The 27,912-nt window shown below is 37.8% G+C and overlaps 5 protein-coding genes across 9 annotated transcripts; 1 reads left to right on the top strand and 4 right to left on the bottom strand.

Annotated features, from left to right (window-relative positions):
• Nucleotides 1–37: 37 nt before the first annotated feature.
• LOC121756997 (U3 small nucleolar RNA-associated protein 21 homolog) lies at nucleotides 38–4,881 on the bottom strand. Of its 2 annotated transcripts, XM_042152457.1 has the most exons (7): nucleotides 4,606–4,881; nucleotides 4,499–4,526; nucleotides 4,071–4,171; nucleotides 2,946–3,149; nucleotides 928–2,830; nucleotides 619–836; nucleotides 38–414 (listed from the first exon to the last, which is right to left on the bottom strand). In XM_042152457.1, the coding sequence occupies exons 1-7, from the start codon at nucleotides 4,729–4,731 to the stop codon at nucleotides 265–267; spliced, it is 2,730 nt and encodes a 909-aa protein (XP_042008391.1). In that variant the 5' UTR covers nucleotides 4,732–4,881; the 3' UTR covers nucleotides 38–264. The 2 variants fall into 2 exon arrangements, with proteins under 2 accessions (XP_042008391.1, XP_042008397.1); XM_042152463.1 differs by lacking the exon at nucleotides 4,499–4,526 and having other exon boundaries at nucleotides 4,606–4,678.
• A 4,381-nt stretch (nucleotides 4,882–9,262) lies between these two features.
• LOC121802749 (ADP,ATP carrier protein 1, mitochondrial-like) lies at nucleotides 9,263–10,609 on the bottom strand. The gene is made up of 3 exons (XM_042202445.1): nucleotides 10,240–10,609; nucleotides 9,788–10,159; nucleotides 9,263–9,694 (listed from the first exon to the last, which is right to left on the bottom strand). Exons 1-3 carry the CDS (start codon nucleotides 10,558–10,560, stop codon nucleotides 9,392–9,394), a joined length of 996 nt encoding a protein of 331 aa, XP_042058379.1. The 5' UTR covers nucleotides 10,561–10,609; the 3' UTR covers nucleotides 9,263–9,391.
• Nucleotides 10,610–13,706: 3,097 nt separating this feature from the next.
• LOC121792819 (serine/threonine-protein phosphatase 7 long form homolog) lies at nucleotides 13,707–15,186 on the bottom strand. Its single transcript, XM_042190930.1, has 6 exons — nucleotides 15,018–15,186; nucleotides 14,540–14,948; nucleotides 14,384–14,471; nucleotides 14,223–14,306; nucleotides 13,860–14,156; nucleotides 13,707–13,778 (listed from the first exon to the last, which is right to left on the bottom strand). The coding sequence occupies exons 1-6, from the start codon at nucleotides 15,184–15,186 to the stop codon at nucleotides 13,707–13,709; spliced, it is 1,119 nt and encodes a 372-aa protein (XP_042046864.1).
• Nucleotides 15,187–16,732: 1,546 nt separating this feature from the next.
• On the bottom strand, nucleotides 16,733–19,725 carry LOC121757012 (ADP,ATP carrier protein 1, mitochondrial-like). The gene is made up of 4 exons (XM_042152474.1): nucleotides 19,578–19,725; nucleotides 17,915–18,418; nucleotides 17,443–17,814; nucleotides 16,733–17,347 (listed from the first exon to the last, which is right to left on the bottom strand). Exons 2-4 carry the CDS (start codon nucleotides 18,410–18,412, stop codon nucleotides 17,051–17,053), a joined length of 1,167 nt encoding a protein of 388 aa, XP_042008408.1. The 5' UTR covers nucleotides 18,413–18,418; nucleotides 19,578–19,725; the 3' UTR covers nucleotides 16,733–17,050.
• Nucleotides 19,726–21,653: 1,928 nt separating this feature from the next.
• Nucleotides 21,654–27,094, top strand: LOC121757020 (putative RING-type E3 ubiquitin transferase C3H69). Of its 4 annotated transcripts, none has more exons than XM_042152493.1 (7): nucleotides 21,654–21,798; nucleotides 22,863–22,950; nucleotides 23,414–24,174; nucleotides 24,251–24,320; nucleotides 25,808–25,896; nucleotides 26,618–26,692; nucleotides 26,910–27,094. In XM_042152493.1, the coding sequence occupies exons 1-6, from the start codon at nucleotides 21,788–21,790 to the stop codon at nucleotides 26,652–26,654; spliced, it is 1,056 nt and encodes a 351-aa protein (XP_042008427.1). In that variant the 5' UTR covers nucleotides 21,654–21,787; the 3' UTR covers nucleotides 26,655–26,692; nucleotides 26,910–27,094. The 4 variants fall into 4 exon arrangements, with proteins under 4 accessions (XP_042008427.1, XP_042008419.1, XP_042008442.1 ...); XM_042152485.1 differs by having other exon boundaries at nucleotides 27,022–27,094; XM_042152508.1 differs by having other exon boundaries at nucleotides 24,266–24,320; nucleotides 27,022–27,094.
• Nucleotides 27,095–27,912: the final 818 nt, after the last annotated feature.

The raw sequence follows: 27,912 nt of genomic DNA on the forward strand, positions 1-27,912 counted from the left end.
GAGAGAGAGAGAGCATATGTTTGTGAGAATAATGGCCTCACTAAAATTTGATTTTCCATTGTACAACTCAATGTCAGAGAATAAACCAGTTACAAATTAAACATTGATTTTCCAATCCCATTCATCAATAGAAAATCCTGTGGTTCAATCTCTCTATGTCTACTCCGAGAACTGATTCAAAAATGTCTGAGACTAGGACATACAAAAAGTACAGATTTCAAACAAAATTGTTGTGAAAAAATGTACTAGTAACAAAAATTGTGCTCAAAATTGTGAGTTGCTGAGGAATGTAACCATACACCTCGTGCTCTGAAACAACTTATCTATCTTCTGCCATACTGCGGTTTGAATGTGAAGAAGCTTCTCTGCCTTTTCCTGTAAAATAGGCTGGCAGCGTACGCTTTCACCGTGGATCTGTGCATAACCAAATAGTGGCTTCAGATGAAAATCCAATAATAATAGTAGGACATTAAAAAATACAAATACAGAGCATACAAGATCCTCAGGAATAATCCACAGTAAACCAATTTCAGATATTTAGGGTAAGTTCGATACTTCCATGTTACTCAGTACTGATAATAGTCATAACTACAAATATAAGAAAGGATGAAAGCTTGCCTTTAAGAATAACCGGATCATAGCCTGTATAAACTCGAAATTGTTTCTGCATGAAATTTCTTGTGTAAAATAATCTAGCAGAAGTCCAATGAAATGAATTTCTGGTCTGTTGCTGGACTCTTGGTCACTGTCATCCTCGTCTACAATCTGAAGCATCCTAAGTTCCATGTCCAAAGTCGAAGATGATAAACCTTTGATATATTCTGTAAATGCTGCGACTGCAGATATTCAAGTGTGTATAGATGAGGTTCAGATAACATTTGAAATGAAATAATAGAGAGAGTCAATATTGAGTAGAGAAGAACTTACAATCTTTTTCCTCTGTAGAGTGTTGAAGGAATTGTAAGAACTCAGATACCGGACTGTCAGCTTTGATCTTTCTGCTTTTTGTTTCACCAGCTTGAGAATCCTTATCACCTTCAGCAGATTCTCTAGTTTTGAACACAATCTCTCCAGACAGGGATGGAATTGATGGCAAGAAAAAAGGGGCCTTTTCTGGCTTTTTTGGTGGCTCAATTGGTTTGTTCCTAGCTTTTATGATATCTAGATTGATCAAGCTTTGCCACTGACTCTTAGGCAACATTGAGAGGGTGACAAGATCGGGTATTTGTTCATGTCCAGGTGTGGAGAGAGGAACATCTGGCACTTCCTGAGGGCTTGACTTGTCAGCTTCCTCAGAGTTGGAATCCAAGGAATTCCCAGTTGAGATGGATGGTAGATTGACGTTCACAATATCTTTGCCACTCCCATGGGCACCAGATTTACTAGGGGCAGAAAACATTGCCTGATTCACCCACAAGTAAACACCATTCTGATCAACATGAGTCGTAGCTAAGACATCCATATTTGGGGAAAGAGACAGCGCTGTCACAGACACATCAACATGTATAGCATCTATTTGTCTAGCTAGGATTACATCCCAAATCCTTAGAGTCCCATCCATGCTGGAGGTCATTAGCCATTTCCCATCCTCACTAAAGCATGCATCAGTTATACGATCCGTGTGACCTTCAAACTTACGAACCATCCTCAGTGCAACAACATCAAATAAGCGGATAACTAAGTCATCTGCCACTGTAGCCAGAAGACCATTGTAACGGTGATAGACAATCTTGACAACTGGGCAACCTATTTCCCATCTGGACTTCAATTCACGTCCTTTAAAATTCCAAACTTTTACATCACCATTCAAACCAGCACTTATCATGACTGTATTGGTTGAATCACAAGACACGCCAACCACTTCACCATTGTGGGCACAGGACCTGCCTTCTGACATATCAACATAACTGCCTCGACTAATACCTGACTGCAGGTTAAATCGCTCAATCCAACCGGCTGCAGTCCCTACAACTGCAAAATTGCCACATGCACTGATAGCACAGGCCTTAACTGGTGTTGGGTTCTGTGGGCATGGTGACAGGATGTGTTCACCAATCACGAAATTTTGAAGCCTCCAGACAAAGGCTTGAGCAGTATCCATATGACATGTGACCACATTGCACCAATCACGTTCCCTGATTTCAGCAACATCAAATGCGATAACAGGCTTGAGTTTTATTTCAGTTTCCTTCAGCTTGAGCTTTTTTGCTCTTTTTGATACATGGCGTTGAGAAAGTTCTCTGCTCTGTTGATCCTGGATGACAGAGAACAGCCGAAAGGCACGATCCTGTCCTGCTGAGAGGATGTGTCGTCCATTAGAATAGAATCTGATACACTTTGGGGGTGCACTATGCCCACTTCTAAATCGTAGAAGACGGGCGTCCCCATCACTAGTGTCAAAAATCCACATTTTTATAGAGTTGTCAGCTGATGAACTCATCAACACAGGCTCGTTTGCAAGAAAGTGAAGAGAAACTATTGAGCAATCATGGGCCTCTCCAATAACAGAATGGAGCCTCCTCTTTTCAAGATTCCATATGCTTATGACACCAGATGAACCACCAGATGCTAGAAGTGGCTGTCCATCAGTGCTGAAAGATAGAGCAGTCACTGAACCTCTAGTAGATTGAGAGAAAGTAACCACTTCTTCATCATATCGTATATTGTGGACGTGAATCTTTCCATCAGAACAGCCAACAGCAACAACATCTAGGGCAGGAGATGAAACACAACAGGATATGGCTGAACTCCAGCTTTTGAATTCATAAAGTTTTTTCTTTGTGCTAATATTCCATAGTTGCAGAGAACCTTCCTGACTTCCAACAATTACCTGTATGCAATGCTTTTAGTGAGAAAAAGTTCCCGACGGAAACTAAATCAAGTAACAATAGGGGTTTCTTCTTAAATGTCATCAGTGCATATCATTGATGAACGAAACAAGTTACCTTGTTCAGATAAGTATCTGGATGCATAATGCAGCTTGGTGTGAACTTGTTTCCGAGTGAAATATGACCAAACGGAGAATTATTCTCAGTTATGCCTTTAAATGCCCAGATGAACATATTGCCTTTTACATCAAGGCTTAAGACATGTTCACCAAAAAGTAGCAAGTGATTAATCTTAGCATTATGGCTTTCCCATGTTGCAACCTGTAAAATGTTCAGTACAATCGCTTTAGTTTATGTTCAGAAAGCCTAAATTATCATGATTCATGACTAGTCTATAAATATATTCCGAAGGCATATTACAGCAAGTTTAACATTCTAGAAAGATCAAGAAAAGTCCAGATGATTCTGATAAGAGATTGAATTCGCATAACAATATGCTAATCTATGTCTTCGAACATGGTCTACTAACCATAGATATACAGAACTAGGCAACTAGCACTATATGAAATCTCCATTTCGAGCTAAAGTATTTTTTTGAATTGAGTCATATAACCAGTATGCTTATAGGTAGAACCGAAGAAACGGGTAAAGAATACAAAACCATAAACCTCATGTATATCCTCCATAAACCAAGAGGGTGCAACATTGAGGATGGCATGGGTTATAATAAAATGTTAGGTAGTTATTTGATTAGTGGAGAAAGTAACCCATCAAGGGAAAATAGTGAATTAAGATGGTGGGTCATGTGATTTTTTTTAATAAGGAGTATTGTGAGGGTAAACCATAAAGAGTGTTCAAAAAATGAAAGTTGCACACTCTTTGTGTAGGCCTTATAAGGAAGGGGAGGATCACTTATAGAAGAATTAATCACAGTGAAAAGTTCCATAAAGAATAGTACATTTTGTGTAACTAATCAGCATTAATCAACATGAAAGTAAAACGCAAGAGTTACTACAGGTCTAAAGTATGCAAACCCAAAGCATGAAACAACATTAAGTGCCATGGTTGGTTACATGACTTCTTTCGTTACCCGTATAAGGCTGAGGGAACATAACAACTAACTAGTATCAGATCCTCTAAACTGTCTTCATGTTCTTCACTATTTTAAAACTCTAATCATAAGTAAACTCAAGAATTATGCACTACATACTATACTTCCAAAATTTAGTTTATCCGCTGTACCTGATGAGCACGTTTAAAAACAGCAATATTACATCCATACGCAGCAAATGTGTAGTCCCGATACGAAGCCAAAGCTCGTATTTTCTTTGGTAGTTGTGGCCCTGCATTTTCCACATAAATAATAACTTAGCTGTGAACGATTAAAAGCTTTGAACTGATAGTAAAAGCAACCGGATTATACAAAATCTTAATAGTACTACAACTTAAGGGTGTCAGGTCTTGTGCAATCACATCTAACCAGGGTAAAATACATGGAGTACCAAAAATGTTGTAAAATACTAGGAGGATAACAAAAGAAATACAAGTTTATAACTGAAATATCATTTCATGAATAGTTTGAGCTACTCGGGTATGCATATTATATTCTACTGTTAAATTCAAAAACAAAGAGATTAATAGTAGCAGAAACATCTCCTCAAAAAGCTTACCAACGAGTACTAAATTGAGCTTCGCGCACTGTGTAAGAGGGAATAAAACGTGAGATTCTTCAAAGATAAATAGAATGCAAAGAGAAAAACAAGAATAACGCATATACGTTGTATATTTGAAAAGCCTTGCCGACGCTAACGGTGACAAAGGTTTCGGTGCCGAGACGCTGTACGGAGAAGGGCACTGGAGTGGTTATGTATCCAATTGCTCGAAAAGGCTCGAAAATCCCCATTATCAATCGCACAGATTAGTAGAAAGATGTGAAGTCAATAAACAGCAGAGTGTTGCAATAGCAGCTGATAAATACGTCTGCTACGGCGTAAGAGTGAGGCAAAATAGCTTCGCGCCGTCGATGAAGAAGGAGAGCGGCGGTGGAGAGAGGCTTAGGAGGTATTGAAATGGAGAAGGGTTTTAGTTTTTAAAAAGCGCCATGAGTTAAAGTCGTGCTTTCTCTTTTGCCTTTTTTCTCATTTCTTAATTTCTTTCATGAATCTCAATTTGTTTTTTTCTCTCATTTATTTTTTTATTATTAAACAAAATATTCTAATTAAGTTGAATATATGATTAAATTAATATATGAATATTGTTAAAATAAGGGAAATTATATAATAATATATGGCGGTAAGCATGCACAAACCGAACTAAAACCGTGGACTGAACCGCCGGTTTTGCTCTGAACCGCCGGTTCAGGCGGTAAACCGGCCGAATTTGAAATTTAAAATTATTTTTTTCAATTTTACTCCTATAAATACTCCACTTCCCCCATCATTTTTACTCACCTCATTCTTGTGTTAACAAGGATTTCCTTCTCAATCTTCATTTCTCTATTCTCTCTTCATTCTCTCTAATTGCTCAAGTTGTTTACCAATTACTACTTACTACTATATTTGTTGTTGTGTTCGTAATTTACCATTTATTCAATACTCCATATTCCGTCCATACTACTTTCATTTATCACTATGTCTTCTTTCTCGTGGTGGACCGGGACGTGGTGATCGGGGCAAAAGAATTGCCCAAGATCAAAGTAGTCGTCCCTCAAAATCAAGGTGACCTAGTCGTCGAGAAGTTATGGAAGAGGTTTCCCGAGTGGCGGCTGAACGCATGCAAGTAAGTTCTAAAAAATGTTTTTACAATTCATAATTTCATAAGATTGAGTTTTTAAATTTTTTTTGTGTTCCTACTTATAACTTCAACTTATATAATATTTATAGATAGAAGAAGATTATAGGATGGTCATGCTACTCGTTGAAATGCATCAAGGTGGGGGGAGGGGCAGTGGTAGTTCCCAACAACAAGATGACGAGTACGACGTGTCTATATCATCGGACTCGGACAACAATGATGATAGATCTCATTCTCGTATTCCGTCTAGCACCGGCGGAAATGAGGACATGCCTCCTCCCCCTCCACCCACTAACACTACAAAAGCTTTGAAATCTTATATTTTTGTTAAACACTACAAGAAGGTCCCGGTGGTGATTCCAAGTCCTCATGATCCGCACTCTCAAGAAGAGACATCGACGTTTCATGCATATTGTAACTATTGTGATAAAGTCTACAAATTTGCGAGTGGTGGGGGATATGGCACCCTCCGTCGTCATTTGGTGACAAAGCATCCGGTAGAATGTGGCACTACCTCTACCCAAACCCAACTAAACTTCCAACCTGGTGGCTCAGGTTCGTCAGGTACGCCTCTTTTTAAATATGATCAAAAAACTTTTGCTGACGTTATGACTAGATGGGCTGCAATAAAGCATTTTCCTTTTAATGTTTATGATGATAAAAAATTTGAGGTTACTATGCAAAGTGGTTTAAACATAGCTATCAAAAGAGTAGGTCGAATGACCGTTCAACGATCTACCGTTAGACAATGTTTAGAGAAAGAAGTTGAATTATCACGTCATTTACTTAACTTGGGCCACAAAGTGAACATTTGCTCAGATGTATGGACTGATTGTTTTAACCAACATTCATACATGGGCATTACGGTTCACTTTGTGGACAATAGTTGGACTTTGAACAAGCGTTTAATTGGTTTAGAGAATATGAGACATCACACACTGCACCCGAAATTGCTTCTTTAATTATTCAAGTTTTGAATTAGTTTCAATTATGCAATAAGATATTTTCTGTTGGTTTTGATAATGCAACTGCTAACACTGCAAGTATTAGTGATTTGATTGCGGCTTGTGCTCCGGTTATTGGAGGTAAGTATTTTCATCAAAGATGCATATGTCATATTTTAAATTTATGTGTACAAGATGCGCTTGAATTATGGCAAAAGCATGTTAGTCCTATTAGAACTGCAGTTAGATTAATCCATCAAAAGCCAGCTATTGGCAAAGTTTGGAAGAAATATTGCCATCAAAAGAATGTAAGATATACGAATTTTACTATGGATGTATCTCATAGATGGAATTCGACATATGATTGTCTGAATTCTACTTTGACGCATAAAGATTCTTTATGTGATTTTTTTAGAACCTATCACGTTCATGATTTATATCTTTCGCATAATTGTTGGGAACATATCGTGGCTTTATTTAAATTGTTCAAATATTTTAAAAATGCAACTGTTGAATTATCGGGTGTTTATTATTGCACGGTTGTTCGTGTTTTAGAGCATTGCATGTATATATCACTTGGTTTTAAAACTGCAATGAAAAATGCTTACTCTTCACCTGAATTGATGTGTGCTATATACTATATGATTGAGAAATGGCTTAAGTATTTCAGTGAGATTCCAACGTTGTTTTTGATTGCAAAGGTCTTTGATCCAAAATGGAAATTAGCGGGTACCTCCAAGATTTTAGATTTTTATTATAACAATTTGAGTTCTATTGATCTTGGTCCACTTAAAGCATTGCAATCGGATACCAGTGACGAATTCGGAGTAGACCTCTCATAAACATTTCAAATAAACCTCCCGAACCGGTCAATTATCCAACAAACCTTCGAGTTTAACTTGCGTGCTCTCTACACCAAATATGAAACCAAGTATAACAGTACCCACCAAGTCAGAAGACCTCCTCCTCCTCCTCCTCCTCCTCGACAACATAACTTTGGCTTCGCATTTCAAGCCGATTATGATGACCCCGACGCGCAATCCCAATTAGCCGACCTATACAGCTACAGCACCGGCGGAAGGTCCTCAGGTATGGTAAGTGAGTTAGATTTATATTTCGATTCACTGTTTTCCTTTGGTGATGAAGGTCCTACTCCTCCCGCCCAAATCGACGTCCTCGATTGGTGGGGAACACACGAGAAAGATTTTCCCATACTTGCGTCAATGGACAAGGAGATTTTTTCTGTTCCGGCTTCCACTGTCGCCGTCGAGTCCGCTTTTTGTGTTGGCTTGCGTGTGTTGGATGAATCAAGAAGTAAGCTCTCCGCGAAAAATATGAAAGCCATGATGTTACTTGATGATTGGGCCAAAGCTGGCGTCAGAGAACAAGAAAATGATTGGGATGATCGTCAGGAGGGATCACAAGAAGAATTCACCGAGGATGAATCGTAGGCCAACCGTCAACCGCCGGTCAAGCCAAATAGGTAAGTAAGGTAAGAGAACTACGTGGGCTTTGATTCCCTAATGCAAATGAGCATTGGGGATACGTAGGCACCTCAACTTAAATTTTAAATTTAAGTTGAGCTCAAGTTCTTTTTCCTTTATTTCTTTTTTCCCATTTGTTTCTACTTTAAAAATATGCAAATACAATTAAATAATTGTATTTGTATATACTCTAGTCGATGAAATAGATTTCTCTATAAGGCTAAATCCGGGAAACTTTTGACAATTCTACTATAATTGTTGATTGTTAGACTAAACTCAACATTTAAAGTTGAATTGCTAAAGGTGTCCTCAATTTAGTTATGTAGAAAGATCCACTTCGCCGACTAAGAGTATATATACTTATAAAATTATTGTTCAGAACTTCTAAGTCTTTTTTGTAATTTGTAATTAGCTTCGTTGTTGACTAGTAGTCTCGTTGTATTAAAATTTTTGTTTAAGACTTCAAGACCTCAAGGTTTTTGTGATTTGTAATTGTTGTAACTTGTAATCTCAATAAAATTGCAACTTTCATCGTAACTTTGTGAAATCTATTATGGGATGGGAGAGTACATGATTAAGCATTCTAACTATTCTCGTAACTTTGTGAAGGATATTTTGTAGAATTTGCTCAAGGAATATGGACATTTGAAAATACTAGTAATATACTAATGCATACTACTTTTATTAGGAAATCAAGTTACACATAAGAATGAGAAGCACTTGCATTCCCTAGTGTTGAACCGAGTTTTGAAGAACTAATAGTGGCTTAAAGTAAGTGTCATGGTTGCGACTGATATTGGTTATTCTTCATCTCCACGTGTCAAGTGTGTTAGGACAATAAAATTACAGTCAATGAATGACTCAATATCACCCAAAATAAAAATTAGTTCAACGTGGCAGAACCATACATGTGTAAGTTCATTGGCATATCATTAATAAAAAAGGTTGTGAGCATTATGAATTTTTGGATGATTGCAATTACGTACGCTCAGTTCAAAATTTGCATTTGAACCAAAAACTGTATCCAATTATACTAATTCTAGTTGTTTAAATCTAATGTCGAGTTAGACAATTGAGATGTCTACATAATTTAAACTATCGATGTAATAATCTACTAGTAGGAGTATATAATTGGACATCATTGCTACTTCAACCATCCACAACGAAAGTAGTAGTACTTATTTGTCTCTTTAGCTTGCCGTAACGACATTAATGAAATAATTATGTCTCTTTATTAATGCGCCTAAGATTGACAAGTTTACTAAAAAAAACAACAATAATTTGGCGAAACTAAACAACATAGCTTTTGGTAGGGAAAAAAAAGAAGAGAAGTGATATTAAATCAAGAAGCAGCGGATGCGGATCCATAGTTGTTCCCAAAAACGAGTAACTGCAACTTATCATAGCCCGCGAGCACACCAGCCCCGGCGACGGCGCGTAGAATGTTGGCGCCGCCCCCCTTAAACAAAGATTTGGCACCCTCATTCTTCACTATTTGAGTAAACGCATCCAACGAGCTTTTATATTTTACCGCTTCACCCGAAGTCATCATCATCCTTCTCCGTACAGTGTCGATTGGATACGCCGCAAGCCCAGCGCCGTTCGTCACAACCCAACCCAGCCCGAAGCTAGCCAAGAATGAATCCTATATATATATATATATATGGAGTATATGTTTTGTCATTATCATTACTCATTAATTACCATGCATGCAAGATGTTGAACTTAATTATATTACCTGCAGATCTGCGGTTAGCACGAGGGGCTTCAAAGAATCGTACATTCCGAAATAGAGGCCGCGGTAGACGATGATGCCGAGGAGCGATATGTTGAATCCTCGATACAGCCCGGGGACGCCGTCAGATGCTAAGGTCTTGCGGTAGACGTCGAACAATCCGTTGAATTGCCTTTGGCCTCCTTTGGTGACGGATTTGGCATCGTTGGAGAGGCGAGTACGAGCATAGTCAAGAGAGTAAACAATCACCTGAGATGAAGCGCCGGCTGCGCCACCGGAGGCCAGGTTCCCGCCAAACCATTTCCAGTACCCGTCTCTCTCTTTCTTGAAATTGAAAAGGCTCTTGAAGTAATCCTTGAATGCGAAATTGAAAGCCTGCATAAAAGCATTAATTAATTAATTAATTGTTTTTGAGTATAGCTACAAAAGACAACTAAAATCACTCTATATCATACCTGAGTGGGGAAGTAACGAAGCACGTTAGTGCCGTTTCCTCTCCAAAAGGAAGCAAATCCTTCCTCGTTGATTGTTCTCTTGAAACAGTCACCGATCCCTTTGTACGGCCGAGACAGCCTACCACTCTTGATAAGTTCATCTTGGTTTTGTATCATGAGCTTCACGCGCTCGATTGGCGCTGCGGCAGACTTCGACACTGCTGCCGACACTCCGCCCATCGCGAAATCCACCACGAAACCGGAAAATCCCTTCTCCGGCGGTGCTTGCGCCGTGGCGGTTTTCTGGGCAGTGCCCGGGCAGTTTGGCTTTGGCTGCTCCATGTATACTTGTTGTAATTAAGAGAGAATTTTTAGAATAATTATGCTGTTTTGATTGATAATGAGAACAGATATTTAATGTGTTGGATAGCAGTTTTGAAATCAAACACGACATTGACTACTGTTTTTGACGTTCGTTGGTATTAATGTTGCTTCCTACTACTTCCTAGCCGTAGCCGCCACTGAATTTTCACTGTAAAACTTTTCAACAACCTACAAATAAAAAAAGGATAAAGAAAACTACGTTTCTCAACTTAGGTCAATTGATCTCAACTTAGGTCAATTGATTAACAATCTTGCGTACTTTGAATTTTCTTTTCGCACTCCAATTTTGACCTTTTTAATGGGGTAATTCTTTTTTGATTCTAGACTATATTTAACATTCCATAAGTATACTGGACTTTTTTTTTATTCCAGCTTTGAGAGAGACGCATGACCCTCATGTGTCTCCCGTTAATAAAACGCATGACGGAGATGCGTTTTTGGCTAAGACGCATGAGAGACATGCGTCGTCAAATTTTTCTTTTTTTAAGAAGACGCATGAGCGTCATGCGTCTTTTGGTAAAACGCATGAGCGTCATGCGTTGCTATTTTTTATTTTTTTAGACGACTCATGACTGTCATGCGTCTTAATGAGAGACGCATGAGGGTCATGCGTCTCTAATTTGCATAAAACAGACGGACAGAGGCAGTAGCTTCATTATCTGCGCGAGTGAAAGAGAGAAAGGGCGCAACTCATGCGATTTCGGCGATTTCTTGGCGATTCCGGCGATTTTCCGTCATATTCCGGTAAGTTTTGTTCAATATTTCAACATTCCTCCCTTATTTGTTGTTTATTTACATATTATTAGGGTTTCTAATAAATTTATCTTAAACTTACTAAATTAGGGTTTATAGAAAAAAATTGTCTATAATTGATGTTGGTTTGTATATATATTATTGCAGAAATCATGCAAGTATTTGTGAGTTTATATTGGGGTGGTAGAATAGTTCAACTTTCTCAAGTGGGTATTGGTTATGATCCACCTCGTGCGAGAGCCTCCATCGTATTGAATTCGTGTGTTTCATTCTCTGAATTAGTTGCAATGATATGTGCTAAGATAAGAATAGACTCATTTCAACACTCCATCGAAATATCATGGAGGCATTGTCTCTTTGGTACCCGTACGAGTTATATATGTACTGGGGTTGACAGTGATGACAGTGTGATGTTTATGTTCAATGAGGCTCTAAATTATATTCGTCTGTTGGAAATTTAGAAATCCCACCAGTTGTTAATTATGGTGTTGGATCATCTACAAGGGTTGAACATATGAGCTTTGATTGTGGTATGAATGAGCAAGTAGATGCTGCAGATGCTGCTGATGTTGGAATGAATAATCAAGTGAATGTTCAAGAGCATATTGATGTTGACGTTGTACGAAGAGACATTGATCCACCATTGTCGTCATCATCATCTGATGCTATTTTAAGTGATGATTCTCTAGGTGATGTTTCTAGTGATGAGGAAATAGTGTGTAAACCCGTCGTGCAAGGTGAACAACCACTTCCAGAATACGTTCACTGTGGGTTGAAATATTTTTGCAGACTACCGAGTGGTCCTTCTGGGGTACCTGAAGTTGGTAATGAACACAGTACTATGTACTGGGATGAAGCACACCCGTATAGATTAATTTGGAAACAAAATTTGATAGCAAGCTGCATGTAAAGACTACTATTACTATGTGGAGTCTGAGGCAACACCGATAATTTAAGGTGGTTGAGAGCAAATTAAGAAGGTGGCATGTCGTATGCAAATATCCAGCAGGGAGGACAGAAGATGGGGTAACTATTATCAGCAAGACCGAATGTTCGTGGGAAGTTTCTGTTACACAAAGAGCCCATGATGGTATATGGGAAATTAGAAAGTGGGTGGGATGCCATAGTTATGAAGGTCATCGTAATGATAGAAGACATGCTAACTTTTCATCATCAATGATTGCTTTGTGTATTCGCCATCAGTTGCTAAAAATGTCGAGTACAAAGCCGCAGCCGTAAGAAATTTTATTCATGACAGATTTATGTGGTAATCAGTTATAAGAAGGCATGGTATGCACGGAGAAGGGCTATAGAGATTGTATTTGGTGGATGTGAGGAGTCATTTAGGGATTTGCCAAACTACATGCTTGAACTGCAGTTAAGGAATCCATGCACAATTGTTGAGTGGAGGCACAATGAGTTGTTGAGCCAGGGACGTAATAAAGTCTTCTATTACGTGTTCTAGGCACTTAGGCCTGCTATACATGCTTTCCAAGAGTGCCAACCAGTTTTAACAATAGACGGGACTCACCTTCGAGGACGATTTAAAGGTAAGTTGCTTGTTGCTTGTGGTGTTGATGCTAACAAAAAATGTCTGCCAATTGCATATGCTGTTGTTGATGAAGAAACTGGCGACAGTTTGGAGTGGTTTTTGGATCATGTAAGAATTCATGTGGTGAAATACCAAAGGGAGGTGTGCATCATGGATGTTCTGAACAACCTCTTCTTCCTCATTTTATTTATTCTTCCTGGTTGACAATCTCATGTACACTTTGCTCATGATCTTCCGAACCCCGCCGCGTGATGAACCTTCCGCAACTGGTCGAGGTTGGACATGGATGTTCTGAACAACCTCTTCTTCCTCATTTTCCTCTTCTCTTCCATCATTTTCTTCTTCTCCTTCATCATCATCATCATCTTCTTCTTCAACTTGTACATGAGGCACAAACTGATAATTTTGGAAGAATGAATCGACTGATGCTCAGGCTCCACTCCATTGCGGCACATCTTGGCTTTGTGAATAGGGGCGACGATTCCAATCAGGCTCATGTTGGCTTGGAGAATACATGGGACAGTCCCACTGTGATTGAGACTCATGCATCGGATATAAAAGACCACTGAGGTGGGTCATGCTCTGGATTCATCGGCTCTGGTACTACATAATCAGGATGCGGCTGCGACATCCTAAACTATTTTGTGAAACCGTGTCCACCAGTCCGAACACCAGTCACTCCACGACGTGGTGGAATTACTTGTGGTTGATAAGGCATGACCACATCTTGGTGTTAGGAAGCCGGGTACTCCATGACATCGGCGTGGTTCGTAGACTGAAGGACATGCCTAGCAATTTCTCAAATCTGCCGCATTCTTGGGTCCATTTCTTCTTCAGTAGTTAAATGCCAAACCTGTTGAAAACCCTCAACCTAGATAAAAAAATAATACAAATATCAATACGAAACAATCTATAACACATGAAAGCATATAGTTTAATATAACAAACTTACAAGTAATCTCGTCGAAGAAGCCGACTCATTCATCCCAGCAGTTGACCGTACCCCAGGTTGAGTCAGGTACGTCACTGTAATCTTGTTATACCACGCCATATACCCCGGACTCATAGGAATGTTCATGGACATCGTCGCGGCGTCTTCGGTTGCCTGGAACCTTTCATACCTCATGTCCCACTCCCCAATGTAGAACTGATGCGTGTTTTCCCAATTATTACCCTTCTTACCACGCCGATCATTTTTGCCCAAATGATCAGCATTTTTTAGCATCCTATCTACAAATTGAGGAATATCCTGGTACCGATTAAACTGTCGGCGCACTCGTCCAGCCTAATGTGCCTCGACATAAGCTCAACACACCAAGTAAGTGTCGCACAAGGAGCATCCATTCACATCACTACAGTAGTCAGGCAGTATGCAATGTGCATATGGCGTCCACAGAAACTACAAACCAACAATGCAAACGCTAAATTAACTTCATGATAAATTCATAAATTAAGTCAACATTAAATAAAATTCACCTGGTCAGGTCTGACCAGGGATATTTGATCACGGTAATGCTCAACCGAATATCTAGGAGCATTTCCTATTTGCGTAGTTCCTTTCCACCTATAAATAAAATTGATGTAAAAAAAATAACCCAAGATGCATAAACAAATAAATATTTAACTATATACCTGGCGCCGCATGGCGTATATGGTTCGTGCACGAGCGCTCCTATGAGCGACGGGCTTAATGTGGGCATTCTTTCCCACGCCCATAGCTGCAGAAGCATCATAGGCCCACCCAACTCTTTCCTCTTATCCATGGAAGCCTCGCACAGATAATGATACAGGTACGACAAAGCCGCACTTCCCCAACTAATATTCTGTACCTCGTCCGGATCCTCAAATGCATTCAACCACATAAAAGGAACCTTACACCCCGTGGTGTCCGGTAGAATGAATCCTCCTAACAAAATTAGGACATGGATAAGTGCCCTTTGGATGTATACATATGTAGGTAGGTCATCACCCAAAGGTATCCTCGTTTGGTTGATCAGAGCGGTCATCAGCAAACCGTCTTTCTTTGTCTCTGTGTTTGTATCTGGTATCCATCCCAACAAATCTCAGCACTTGCTAGGCCAATCGGAATATCCGACATGATGGTCACGACCTGTGAAAACGCGACCGTCTGCTCTCAAGGCCCAAATGGCTTGCATATCTTCTAAGGTCACCGTCGCCTCTCCAATCGATAGATGGAAAGTGTGTGTCTCCGGCCTCCAACGCTCAATCAAAGCCGTGATAAGCTCATTGTCGACCTTCATCGACTTCCCACAATCCATCACGCCTTTGAAACCAAATATGTCAAGGCAATACCTCACATTGTCATGAATGTCCACCTCCCATGTCTTACTTTCCGTCCGTCGAACTTTGAAAAGTTGTGTTGTGCCATCTTTCAGTAGTTTATTTGAAATGTGTTTTTTCTAAAGATATAGCACTTACGGATCCTCAGGTCCATATAATAACTGTCCGCTAGAACTTGAAGTTTCCATCTAATCTAATAACATATTCACAAAACAAGAATTACAAACTCACATTTAAAATACAAATAACATATAAATTCAAATTCATCATCAAAACAACAAAACATTATAAACCAAATGATTAACTCCTAATCCATTGAATACTATATATTAGAAACTCCAATTCATCACAATTCATGATTTATAAGGCCTAATTTACATATAACTACTAAATTAGAAGGTTAAATTACAATATACATTTCAACCCCTACTCTCTTCTCCAATAACAACCAAAATCACAACACCAAGCAACTCAAACATATCAAAAACTATACAATATAATGAATTTCACCAATAACATCCATTACAATTAACAAAACAACAAAACATCGGCCAAAATTCAACAATTTGTTATAAACCCAAATTTACAAAATTGAGAGAAACCTACACAAAATATGCAAATAAACAACAAATAAGGGAGGAACATTGAAAGATTGAAGAAAACTTACTGGAGTATAACGGGAAATCGCCGGAATCGCCAAAGAAATCGCCCTTTTCGCGTCTGCCTCGCGTCTGCCTATGCCTATGTCACGTCTGGTCTCGTCTGTTTTATGCAAATTAGAGACGCATGACCCTCATGCGTCTCTCCCTACGACGCATGACGGTCATGCGTCGTCTAATAAAATTTTAAAAAAAAGCGACGCATGTGAAGGATGTGTCTCTCTCCCTATGACGCATGACGCTTATGCGTCGTTAAAAAAATAAAAATTGAAAGACGCATGTCACTCATGCGTCTTACTCAAAAACGCATCTTCCGTCATGCGTTTCATTAATGGGAGACGCATGAGGGTCATGCGTCTCTCCCAAAGCAGAAAAAGAAAGTTCGGTACACTTATGGAATGTTAAATATGGCCTAGAACTACAAAAGAAATACCCCTTTTTAATACAATCAGACGTTTAAAGGTAAATATTTGAATGCTGCAAGTTAAAACTGTTGAAAGTTGATTCAATTAATTCTATAAATATAGGATAAGTTAGGTGTTGGTTATTATTAGGATAATAATGTCACTTTACGGAAGTTATGGTTGTCAGTTATGAATAGAAGTTAGGTAAAGTAGTTATTCTCAGCATTATAAAAGTGTTGTATTACGTTTGTACAGATGTTATTATCAATAACAGAAACAAAGTTTCCAGCCTAATTCTTTACTTTGATATGATTTTACCACAATAAAAACTTGCCATTTTGGATACAAACAAATCCCAAAAAAGAAAATCAAAGTCACTTTCGTTATCCTTCTCAATATTTAAACAGAATATTCTCCCATAAGATAAACGTTAAATATTCTCAAAAAATGATGCAGCTCTCTTAAAACAGAAGAACTAAATGTGATGTAATATTATTTGGAAACAAACTCATAAGAAACACTCAGTAAATAGGGAGTAACTGAGTAATGTACCTGCCAACAGGTCTACATTAAACTTCACTAGACCAAGTATTAAATCCGAAAATCAGGCCCTCAGCTGCTTTGTCAGCCTACAATCCAATATTAAATGAAAAGCAACACAGTTTTGGGGATAAACATATGCCCCATCAACATATTATTCAAAATTGTATAAACCGTTTGTTATCGGTGAAAAACCCAAGCCCTCATCATCATTGATTATCATCATCATCAGAGCATTTTTAAGCGCCACCGGATCCGTATTTCTTTCCGAGGACGAGTAACTGCAGCTTATCGTAGCCAGCGAGCACACCAGCACCAGCAATGGCCCTCAGAATGTTAGCTCCAGCACCTTTGAACAGAGATTTGGCACCCTCGTTCTTCAAGATCTGAGAGAAAGCATCCAATGAGCTTTTGTATTTTACAGCTTCACCAGATGTCATCATCATACGTCTGCGAACGGTATCAATTGGGTACGATGCAAGACCAGCACCGTTTGTGATCAGCCAACCCAGGGCAAAGCTAGCAAAGAAACTATCCTAAAACCAGAAAATTATTTCATAGACAGTTATGTCAGTACAATCGAAAATATTCAAATGAAGATGAAGATTCATATATTTAGAGTTAAAGATACCTGTAGCGTGCCAGTGAGAAGAACTGGCTTCAAAGAATCGTACATTCCAAAGTAGAGACCACGGTAAACAATGATTCCGACACATGATATGTTGAATCCACGATACAGTCCGGCAATGCCATCAGACGCCAAAGTCTTCCTGTAGACATCAATCAAGCCATTGAACTGCCTCTCTCCACCCTTCTTTGCTGCCTTGGCGTCATTTGCTAATCTAGTACGAGCATAGTCCAGAGAGTAAACAAAGAGGAGAGAAGAAGCACCAGCTGCACCACCTGAAGCCAGGTTCCCAGCAAACCATTTCCAGTAACCATCTCTATCTTTCTTAAAGTTGAAAAGCCTCTTGAAGTAATCCTTGAATGCAAAATTCAAGGCCTGCAATCAATTCAAAAGATTTTATTGAGCATTTATACTCTAGGGGGAAAGGAAACATAGTGAAAAAGCGTGTCCAGAAAATAAAATTCATATAACTTGCCTGTGTTGGGAAGTAACGGATCACATTAGCAGTGTTCCCTCTCCACAAAGAACCAAATCCTTCTTCTTTGATTGTTCTCGAGAAACATTCACCGATGCCTCCATATGGTTTAGACAATCTACCAGTCTTAAGCATCTCATCCTGGTTTTGTATCAAAAGTTTCACACGCTCAATAGGAGCAGCAGCTGTTTTAGACACCGCAGCAGAGACTCCACCCATGAGAAAATCAATAGCGAAGCCCGCAAATCCTTTCTCTGCAGGGGCTTGAGCAAAAACCGGGGAGACAGCAGACTTGACCACAGAAAGGTCGTAATTCATTTGAGAAGGATATGTCAATGCAGCATTTGTGTAGTTCCCATATTTATATTGTGATTGATATAAAGATGGCCGAGGCTGACAACCTTCAAATGCCCCGAAACGCTGAGTAGGGGTGGATTTGAAAAGCTGCCCAGCCACCTTCTGAACAGTGGAAGGGTAGTGTGGCTGATCCATAGTCATTGCTACCTTTTCAAATTAAGAATTTACACATTAGAAAACAAAGCGCTGTGCATTAAATATATGTAGGAAAGGTCAAAATCAAAATGCAAGCAACATAGATATCACCTTTGTCCTTTAGGTTTTAACAACAACAGAAACTGATTTTTGAGCAAAACAAAAGCAATATCAGCCTATCAGATAAGCATCCACCTATGCATTCATGGCAAAAAATATTGCAGAAAGAAAACATCAACCGATACAAGATTAACGGTATTTGACATTTGGAGTAGGATTCACTTCAGGTTGTTGTAAGATGGAGTTGTGCCAAAACAATATCTCATGCCCTAAGATTACACTCAGGCTTTAGTTAAGTAAAACAAAATACAGAAAATGGATGAGTAATGGTATTACCAACAATACAATAAATAAATCAGCATGTGTGTGCAGACATGCACAAAAAGAGGATGGACAGGTTGGACTTGGAGGCGAATTTCAAAAATTACATAGTTATGCAGTCACACATATATAACCCAGCTAAATAATCATCCAAAATTATTTATGATAGCAACTATAATTACAAACAATGTGATGGATTTGCAATGCTGATTTTAAAATTATGTTGAAAATGCCATGATTATAAAAATTACAAGTCACAGCTGTGATTCAAGTAACTAAAATAAATTTGTTATTAGTAATTTTAAATTCTTGATCCAAAAGTCAACAAGTGTGACAAGGTCTGCAAAATACTAGTCACCCAAAAAAAATGAGGAAAATGAACAAAAAGTAGGTGAACATACTGCCACTAATCGATAAAACACGAACAACAATCACTAGTAAGATCACACATTAAATCCTGCAACACTCAAGATGTGAAATTTTAGAAACTCTGCATCAAAAAGGAAATAAACAAAAAAGTAGGTGAAAGATGCTGTCACAAAGAGAGCTACTAAATCTTAAAATAACTGCATTAGTGCGTCCACATCGTTCAGATCTAGAATTTGAGTACAATATATGAGAGGAAATCATAAATCAAGCCGAGAATTACAGAAGTGAACAGCTGAAACAGAACAATTTTATACAAACTGAAGAAAACAAGAGCAACGGTAGACGATAGAGGGAAATTACAAAATAAATCGAGCTTAGTGATTGAATCGATGAATTTGGGAGAAATGAAGAGTGCGGTTACCTCTGCTTACAAGATGAGAGATGGAGAGCTATCCGCTTTGAGCTTACACAATTGGAACACACTGAAAACGGCTGTGTGAGCAAAATCGAGGGATACATTTATAGAGCGAAAGTATGTACTATTTATTTAATATTGGGAGTAGTAAAAAAAGTCCTAAAGCATGCTTGCAAATTCGAAATTAGTGGAGTCTTCATTTTCTCTTTATTTGTTTATTGAATTATAAACGAAAATGGACGTTTAGCGAGATGAAAAGGTGTCCCCAAAGCCCAACTAGCTGTCGGCCCCTTTGACTATTGAGTTGCCGACCCAAGAATGAATTCATACCAAATTAATAATACTCTTCAACAATCCTTTTAGAGAAAATAAATAAATAAATCACTACCTTTATAAATGTTAAATGATTAGTTAAGTTGTCAACCTAACCCAAAAGCTCGATCAACCGAGCTGGTGCTGGTCACAACAACTATTAGGAACCGTAATCAAAACCATTTGTCAATTGATTAGCTTACTAAACAGATCGGTTAGTTGATTAATAGATTACTCCCTCCGTCCCGCTTTAGCAGTCTCGGTCACTTTTGAGCACTCGTTTTGTAAAAATGATAATAAATAGTTAAAGTAGAGAAATGGTTAAGTAAAAGAGAGAATAATAAAATGAAGATAACCGAAATGGAATGTTAAAAGTCATATTTAGGTTCATCTTAGACTTGACAATACAAACGAAATAAACATTTATTTAAACTACTGAATTAAGAACCTTGTACGTGAAAAATTCTTGAATATCTCAACTGTAACCGATTTAAAAGATATCATCTCTGCTAATCTTGCAAAACATGTCTGCGAATAGGAGTCCTATTTTTCCATTTTAGTCCGTCCGCGAATAAGAGTCCCAATTAATTTTTACCATAAATGGTAATAGGATCTCACCTTCCACTAACTCATTTCTCTCACATTTCATTTAAAACTAATATATACAAGTGGGACTCATAATCCACTACCTTTTTTCCACTCACTTTCTTAACATTTTTTAAAACTCGTGCCGCCATGAAATGGGACTCCTAATGGCGAACGGAGGGAGTACTATAGTTGCTATAATGAATACTTCATTCGTCCTAAAAGAATATGCAATTTGGGTTCGGCACGGACTTTAATGCAAAATTGATAAAGTAAGAGAGGTGTAGAGAGAAAATGAAACCAAAGTATTGTTAGTGGAAAATGAGTCTTACCTCATTAAAAAGAAAAAAGATTTCAAAATTAGAAAGTGCATATTCTCGTGGAACAAACTAAATAAAAAATAGTGCATATTTTTGTGGGACGAAAGGAATATCAATTATGAACGAAAGTTGTCATCTTGCTGCTCTTTGTGGTGATGAAAATCTATTGAATACAAATTTTTTTTTTTGTGAAACTTATGGTGAAATTTCTTATGGATTATATAAAACACCATATACTTAAATCGAAATATCAAGACATAGTATAGTTCACTTGATTAAATTGAGTGGCTCTTGATTCTAACCGAGAATTGTATCTATCATAATGTGATAACCGGGAACCTAACACGTAACCAACATAGACAATTATCGATTAACTAATAATCAATAATAATCAGTTCAATTGGCATTCGGTTGTCATAACTAATATCATGAGACTATCCATCTAGGATTAAGTTGTGTGATTATTTTAGTTGGAGGGGGAGGCTATGACTAATTATCATGAGACTATCAATCTAGGATTAAGTTAAATGGTTCAATCTTATGAACCAAACATGATATATATTTAATCATGAGATTTAATCTTGCCAACCGAACACCCCCATTATGAATAACTTATTACTAATTATTTAAGCAGTCTAAACGCACATATCTTCAATTATTCTTAAATTTTAACTAGTTAGCAATTTTTTTTAGAATTAATGTATTAGTTGTAAATGTACTTGGAACTTTGATGGCATCAGACAGTAATTTATTCAAATTTGTGTATATGCGCAATTTCTCACTATTTATGTCCTGGAAAGAAATTACGTCTTAGATTTGGGACCTTCATGCGATAAACATGAAGCTTGAGGATCATAATGGAAACCAGTTCACCAACATCCCAACCGCCAAAATCCCTAAATTCACTCCGGCATGCCCGTATTTTTCTGCACCGAGTAAAAGCTCTCATCGTTATCATCGAAAAATTTCGCGGATTTCTCACGGATTTGCAGCTACAACATGTCTAAACGGTGAGCAGATATTGAAACCATAATACATCATCTGGAATTGTTTGTTAGCTTTTCCGATTTTCTAATGATTTTGTATTCGATTAGTTTTGATTTGATAACTTTTATGAATTATTTATACGCCGATTGCAGAGAAAATATTAGGATATTTTATGTTGATTTCTCGAACTTGGAATCCGTTTATACCAATTTGGTTAGCTCGAAGGTAGCGATTTTTTTAGAAAAGGAGGTATCGAAATTTGAAGATAAGGAAAACGTTTATTTAATCATCAGAATAACAATCATTTGACTTCGTCAACCGAAGATATCTCTCTTCGTATGTAATTCCAATGTACATCTATCATGAGCTTATTTATCCTAAAATATGTTTTAAAGAACACGTTGATTTGCTTTTGAGTTTTAGCAATCATAGTTATGGGCAGTTTCTTAAGGTTTGATCAGTCTATGACTGTAGTTGTATAACATGTTTTGAAAACTTATTAGTTGCTAATAGAAAGTCGAGTTGTTCACTTAGATGGAATATGAGTTTCCTATCGAGCAGTTTTTAAGGAGGTCATTAGCATGACACTTCCCACATTAATTCTTTCCATTTTAGTGCATAGTGTACGGCCCAAGTCTTTGTTGAAGATAGACCCACAAAAGTAATCTCTGTGAGGCTGAATGTTTGAATGCTAAGCTAGCGATAAACTTACTCTTGGGGGTATTGATCTCCAACACAATAGTTCTATTTGAATCAACTAGAAGAACACCTTGCTGAAGTCGCTGACTGTCTGCATTGCACTGTTCTCCCTTGTTAAAAATAACATATACTAGACTGTTTTAAGAGGATGGAAAATGACAATTTGGAAGCCTTCAACCCAGTTGCAATCACTGGTCTTGGGAGTTGTTGCATCACTTGAGAGGACATTTCTTTAAACTGACTTTTAATGATTTCTTGTTCCTTCCGGGCTCTGTGTGCTTATAAAGGGTTCTAGTTTTGTTGTGGAGATCATAGACTTCAGCCATTTTTTTATTGAAAAACAAGATAGGTCCATTACTGGGATTTCTGATGATTATTATTGCTTCAGGGTTCTCTGCAAATTCTTTGCTCATGGTGCATGTCTAAAAGGGGAACACTGTGAGTATTCACATGATTGGAAGGCCCCACCTAATAATGTGAGTTTCTGCTAACCTGCTAGAACTAGTAGCCAATGTTATCAATCTCGTATGGCGGCTCGCCTAAAAACCGCCACGGGGATATGGCGTATTAGTATGGCAGATATGGCGGTCAATAATTAAATTAATAAAATAATACTTATATATTTATATATAATTCAAAAATTAGAAAATAAAAAAAAAATATCATCTAAAACTCTTAAAACAATTTATAAAGCATAAAATACAAAACATCCATGTTTCTTGCATAATGCCCCATTCCTAAATGCAGTACACACGCAATGTTGTCAAATGGCGGATATGGCGGTGCTATGGCAGTGCCATGGTCCTATGGCGTTTCCACCACCGAACGCCATGCCATAGCGCCATGGCGCCGCCATATCCGCTATTTGATAACATTGCTAGTAGCCACTTTTAATGTTTTAATATAACCTCATTCTTTGGCATATGCATATTACTGCAGATATGTACGTTTTACCAGAAAGGAGCTTGTGCTTATGGCACTCGTTGTAGATATGATCACGTCAAAGTTTCTCAGTTACAGTCGCCAGCTTCATCATCATCAGCAGATCTTTCTTCCACCACAGCTGCGACATTAGTCTCCGGTGCTACCACTGGTGTTAGTTTTGAACATTCAGCTTCTAACTTACCAGTTCATCCTCCTTTTACACCAGCATGGGGAGAGAATTCTGGGAATTCTGATACTCTACAAGGTGATGATGATTTGGCAGACTTTAGGGATGTAGATCCTGCTGACCAACCAATATGCTCTTTTGCTGCTGCCGGGGAATGTCCACATGGTGTGAGTTGCCATCGAGTTCATGGGGATGTTTGTCCTACCTGCAGGAAGCATTGCTTGCATCCTTTTAGGCCTCAAGAGAGAGAAGAACACATGAAAACATGTGAAAAGAGACAAAAACACTTAGAAGCATTGACACATAGTCAAGAAATAGAATGCAGTGTTTGTCTTGAGAAGATCCTCTCAAAACCTACGGCAGCTGAACGTAAATTTGGGATATTGTCAGAGTGCGATCATCCATTTTGTGTATCATGCATCAGGAATTGGCGTAGTACTTCACGGTCATCTGGCATGGATGCTAATCCTGCATTAAGATCATGCCCTATATGTAGGAAACTTTCATATTTTGTGATTCCAAGTGTAATTTGGTATTCCTCTAAAGACGATAAGCAAGAAATTGTTGACAGTTACAAGTCCAAGCTGAGGTAAAGTTGAGCTCCCTTATCGCTTTACTGCTTCTATTCCTCCTATTCCTCACACTGATAGGAAAGCATCTTTCAGATCTATTGATTGCAGGCACTTTGACTACGGGAATGGGACCTGCCCATTTGGCACGAGTTGTTTTTATAAGGTAAGTGCATTTTCTTCTATTCCATTAATAGAAAAGGTATACAGAAACTCTGCTGCATTGAGTTTCTTACAAATTAGAATTGTGCACTATTTTATTCATGGACTGCCTGCCACATAATTGGATTTGTTCACCTGCCTTGACTTCTACTCATAAATGGTGTGTCATTAGCCTTCTAGCTTAACTTTCGAATTTAAAGTTTCATGAGAGAGAGAGAGAGAGATGGATTGAATTTTGTTAGTACTACAGTCTACACTACTACTATAGTTATTTTAGTGGTTAAGACAAGTTTGCTACAGAAAATTTGTTTGATGGTGCCGAAATTTTTTAAGAGGAAAAAATGAAGTTCCTTGATTTTCTTTTGAAAGTACCGAGAATTAATTTTAGCTTTGCTACTGAAGATGTCAATCAATTTTCTTTTAACTTAGTGCTTACAGAAATGGCAACATCTTATTTTCTCATTGTAGCCGAATTGTTTTTTCATCTTCAGAATCATTGTATACTTGTTTCAGATTGGGTCATAAACTATAGTTTAGTTGTTTCTCTCACTTTCATCGTTGATATAAGGCAATGTTATCAAATAGCGGATATGGCGGCGCTATGGCATGGCGTTCGGTGGTGGAAACGCCATAGGACCATGGCACTGCCATAGCACCGCCATATCCTCCATTTGACAACATTGCGTGTGTACTGCATTTAGGAATGGGGCATTATGCAAGAAACATGGATGTTAGAGTTGTATTTTATGCTTTATGAATTGTTTTAAGAGTTTTAGATGATATTTTTTTTTATTTTCTAATTTTTGAATTATATATAAATATATAAGTATTATTTTATTAATTTAATTATTGACCGCCATATCTGCCATACTAATAAGCCATATCCCCGTGGCGGTTTTTAGGCGAACCGCCATAAGCCGCCATACGAGATTGATAACATTGATATAAGGTGCAACCTTATTTGCGGTCTTTTAATCTTGTCGATGTCATTTAGCTGGTAGATGTCCCTCTTTCCTCTATCCCCATCTTCAGTTTCTGGTATGCTCGACCCATATCTTGAACTAACCATTTGTAGGCCCAACCTGCAGTTCTCTGTATCATCCTTGCAGTTGTTTTCTTTATTTTACATGCTAGGCCTCTTTGTGCAGCCATTAAACACAACAAAGAGCCTTTAATCTGGTCCAGTAGTTGCAAAGCTGTATGTAACCGCTATTCAAGTTGAATAGGAAAGAAAATGAGTTTGTTTTAACTGAGTAATGGAAAAGAGTGCTTCATTGTTTACATGATTTTAGATGAGAATGTTTTTCCTCTCAGTAATTTAGAAAATTCGACTGGGTGTGAGGAGGCACTGCTTTGAAAAAAACATGAGTGTGGAATTCAGCAGGATGAATTTGACATTAAAATGCTATTTACCCTCCACTGGTACTTTTGAGTTCACACAATGAACGGATTTGTTCATATCTAATAAGTCATAAGTACTCTGCTTTACAGCATGCATATCGTGATGGTCGTCTTGAGGAAGTTGTCCTCCGCCATCTTGGAGCTGAAGATGGAAATACCGTAATTGCCAAAGATATTAGGTAAACCTTTTCATGCCCTGATTTATTTTCTCCCTTTTGCCTATTTCCTGATGTGTGCTTATCATCTTATGGAAAGATAGATGGCGTAGGAATGGGATGACTTTTCCTACGTCATTTCTGATTTCATGCATGGTTTAATTGGACATTCGGAATTGCGACCTTATGAAAGAATATTCATTCCCAAAAGTGTGGGATCAGATATTTCTTCCTTCCATATGTAAGACGAATGAGCATAAAGTTTTGTTATCTGCATGGCTATAAATATTAGCACCAATATTTTTCGAGGAGATGATCTATACCTATTTTTAATTATACTTATTACTTTTTTTGTGGGAAAACGGGAACATGATTATTACAAAGATGATATGTAATTATACAGTAGTATTATATTATCCTTAGATATATCCTTGTAATGTGTCAAATTATTGAATACTTACAATTACAAACCAATAAAAAAATAATATGATCAAATACCAATTTTATCAAACTCGCACTAAAAATAGTTTAATTTTGAGTTTATGAACTTGAGTGTATTTTTAACTATCAAAATTGAGACAAAAATCATTACTCTGGAACTCAAACATTATAGATCATGTTTTAATGATTCTTTTAAATTCCTAACTTTTTTCCAATACTATGCCTTCCTTTCATACCAAATTTCTCAATCTTATTCTCTATTTATCTATCTACTCATTAACAATTGTGCTGCATATACTTTTAGGCTCTCCGATTTTCTTAGTAATATGTGGATAAGATGACCAACGCATTAAGAGATCTAGAGACTGCTCTCAGGCTGGTATCTTTATTTCCTTGACCCCTATATGTTGTTTGTACTTGGACTTGTGTGTTATTTGTGTTTCTTGATGGTTTTAGTAAATTATATTACGGCCGTGTTCTGTATTTTCTTCTGTTTTAATATTAAAAAATATAACTTAAACTGTCCAATTTTATGTTAAACAGAGACTTGTAATTTTGCCCTTCCATTTTTAAAATCCTTGGTCCGTCCTTGTCAGGTCTCCAATATCAATGATTGCTCGGTCATTGCACTCACAACTTGTAATATTTTCCTGTGCTACGGCTTGAAATCATCAAGTAAATGACTTATATATAAACTGTACATCTCAGGCTTTTTGTATCATTCTGGCATGTGTCCAGCTAAAAACTACGAAGTTGATGGATCAAGAGTGCTTTTGCTAAGGTTGGTAGATCAAAACTCTTATTTGATGTGGATGTTTGATCTGCCTTCTTTTCGGTTAAGAATTCTACTTATCATAAATTCGTAATGAAATGATAACGGGGGAGGGAAGAGGGGTCTGAGTAATCAACGTTGTAAATTAGAAGTAACCAACATTTGGTTGGAAGTTCTTCCCTTTTGTGATGCTAATGACAAACTACTTATCCTTGTTTGCAATTTCAGATAAAAATAGTCTTCCCCTCGAATGCAGCATGCGGTTCCAGGTTCCAACTTCCAAGATTCGTTGCAGTCTTGGCATATACCGAATTTTGAATGTATCAAAGACTGAAATAATATGTGGAATCTACATCGATGTGTGGGGTAGTAGTAACTGTGTGGATAAAATAGTACTCTAGATAAAATATTACTACTAAGATATAATCTAGGATTAAGTTGTATGATTATTTTAGGCGAAGGGGTTGACTATAACCAATTATCGCATGAAGTGAAGAAAGTAGTAGTGTATATTATTATTCAACATAGGTAACATGTATATAGTACAAAAGATAAAGCTAGGCTATGTTACATTACCGATGTGGAACAGAATACATATAAGATCTTAACACTCCCCCTCAAGCTGGATCGTATATATTGATCATGTCCAGCTTGGTACAAAGTTCTGAAAAACATTTCACCGGCAACGGTTTTGTGAAGATATCAGCAATCTGGTTGGCCGATGAAGTGAAAGGAGTAGTAATTGTCTGATTCAAAACACACTCTCGAATGAAATGACAATCAACTTTAATATGTTTAGTCCTCTCATGAAAAACCGGATTATTAGC

Source organism: Salvia splendens, chromosome 1 (assembly GCF_004379255.2).
Source record: "Salvia splendens isolate huo1 chromosome 1, SspV2, whole genome shotgun sequence".
In the NCBI taxonomy this organism is placed as follows: Eukaryota; Viridiplantae; Streptophyta; class Magnoliopsida; order Lamiales; family Lamiaceae; genus Salvia; species Salvia splendens.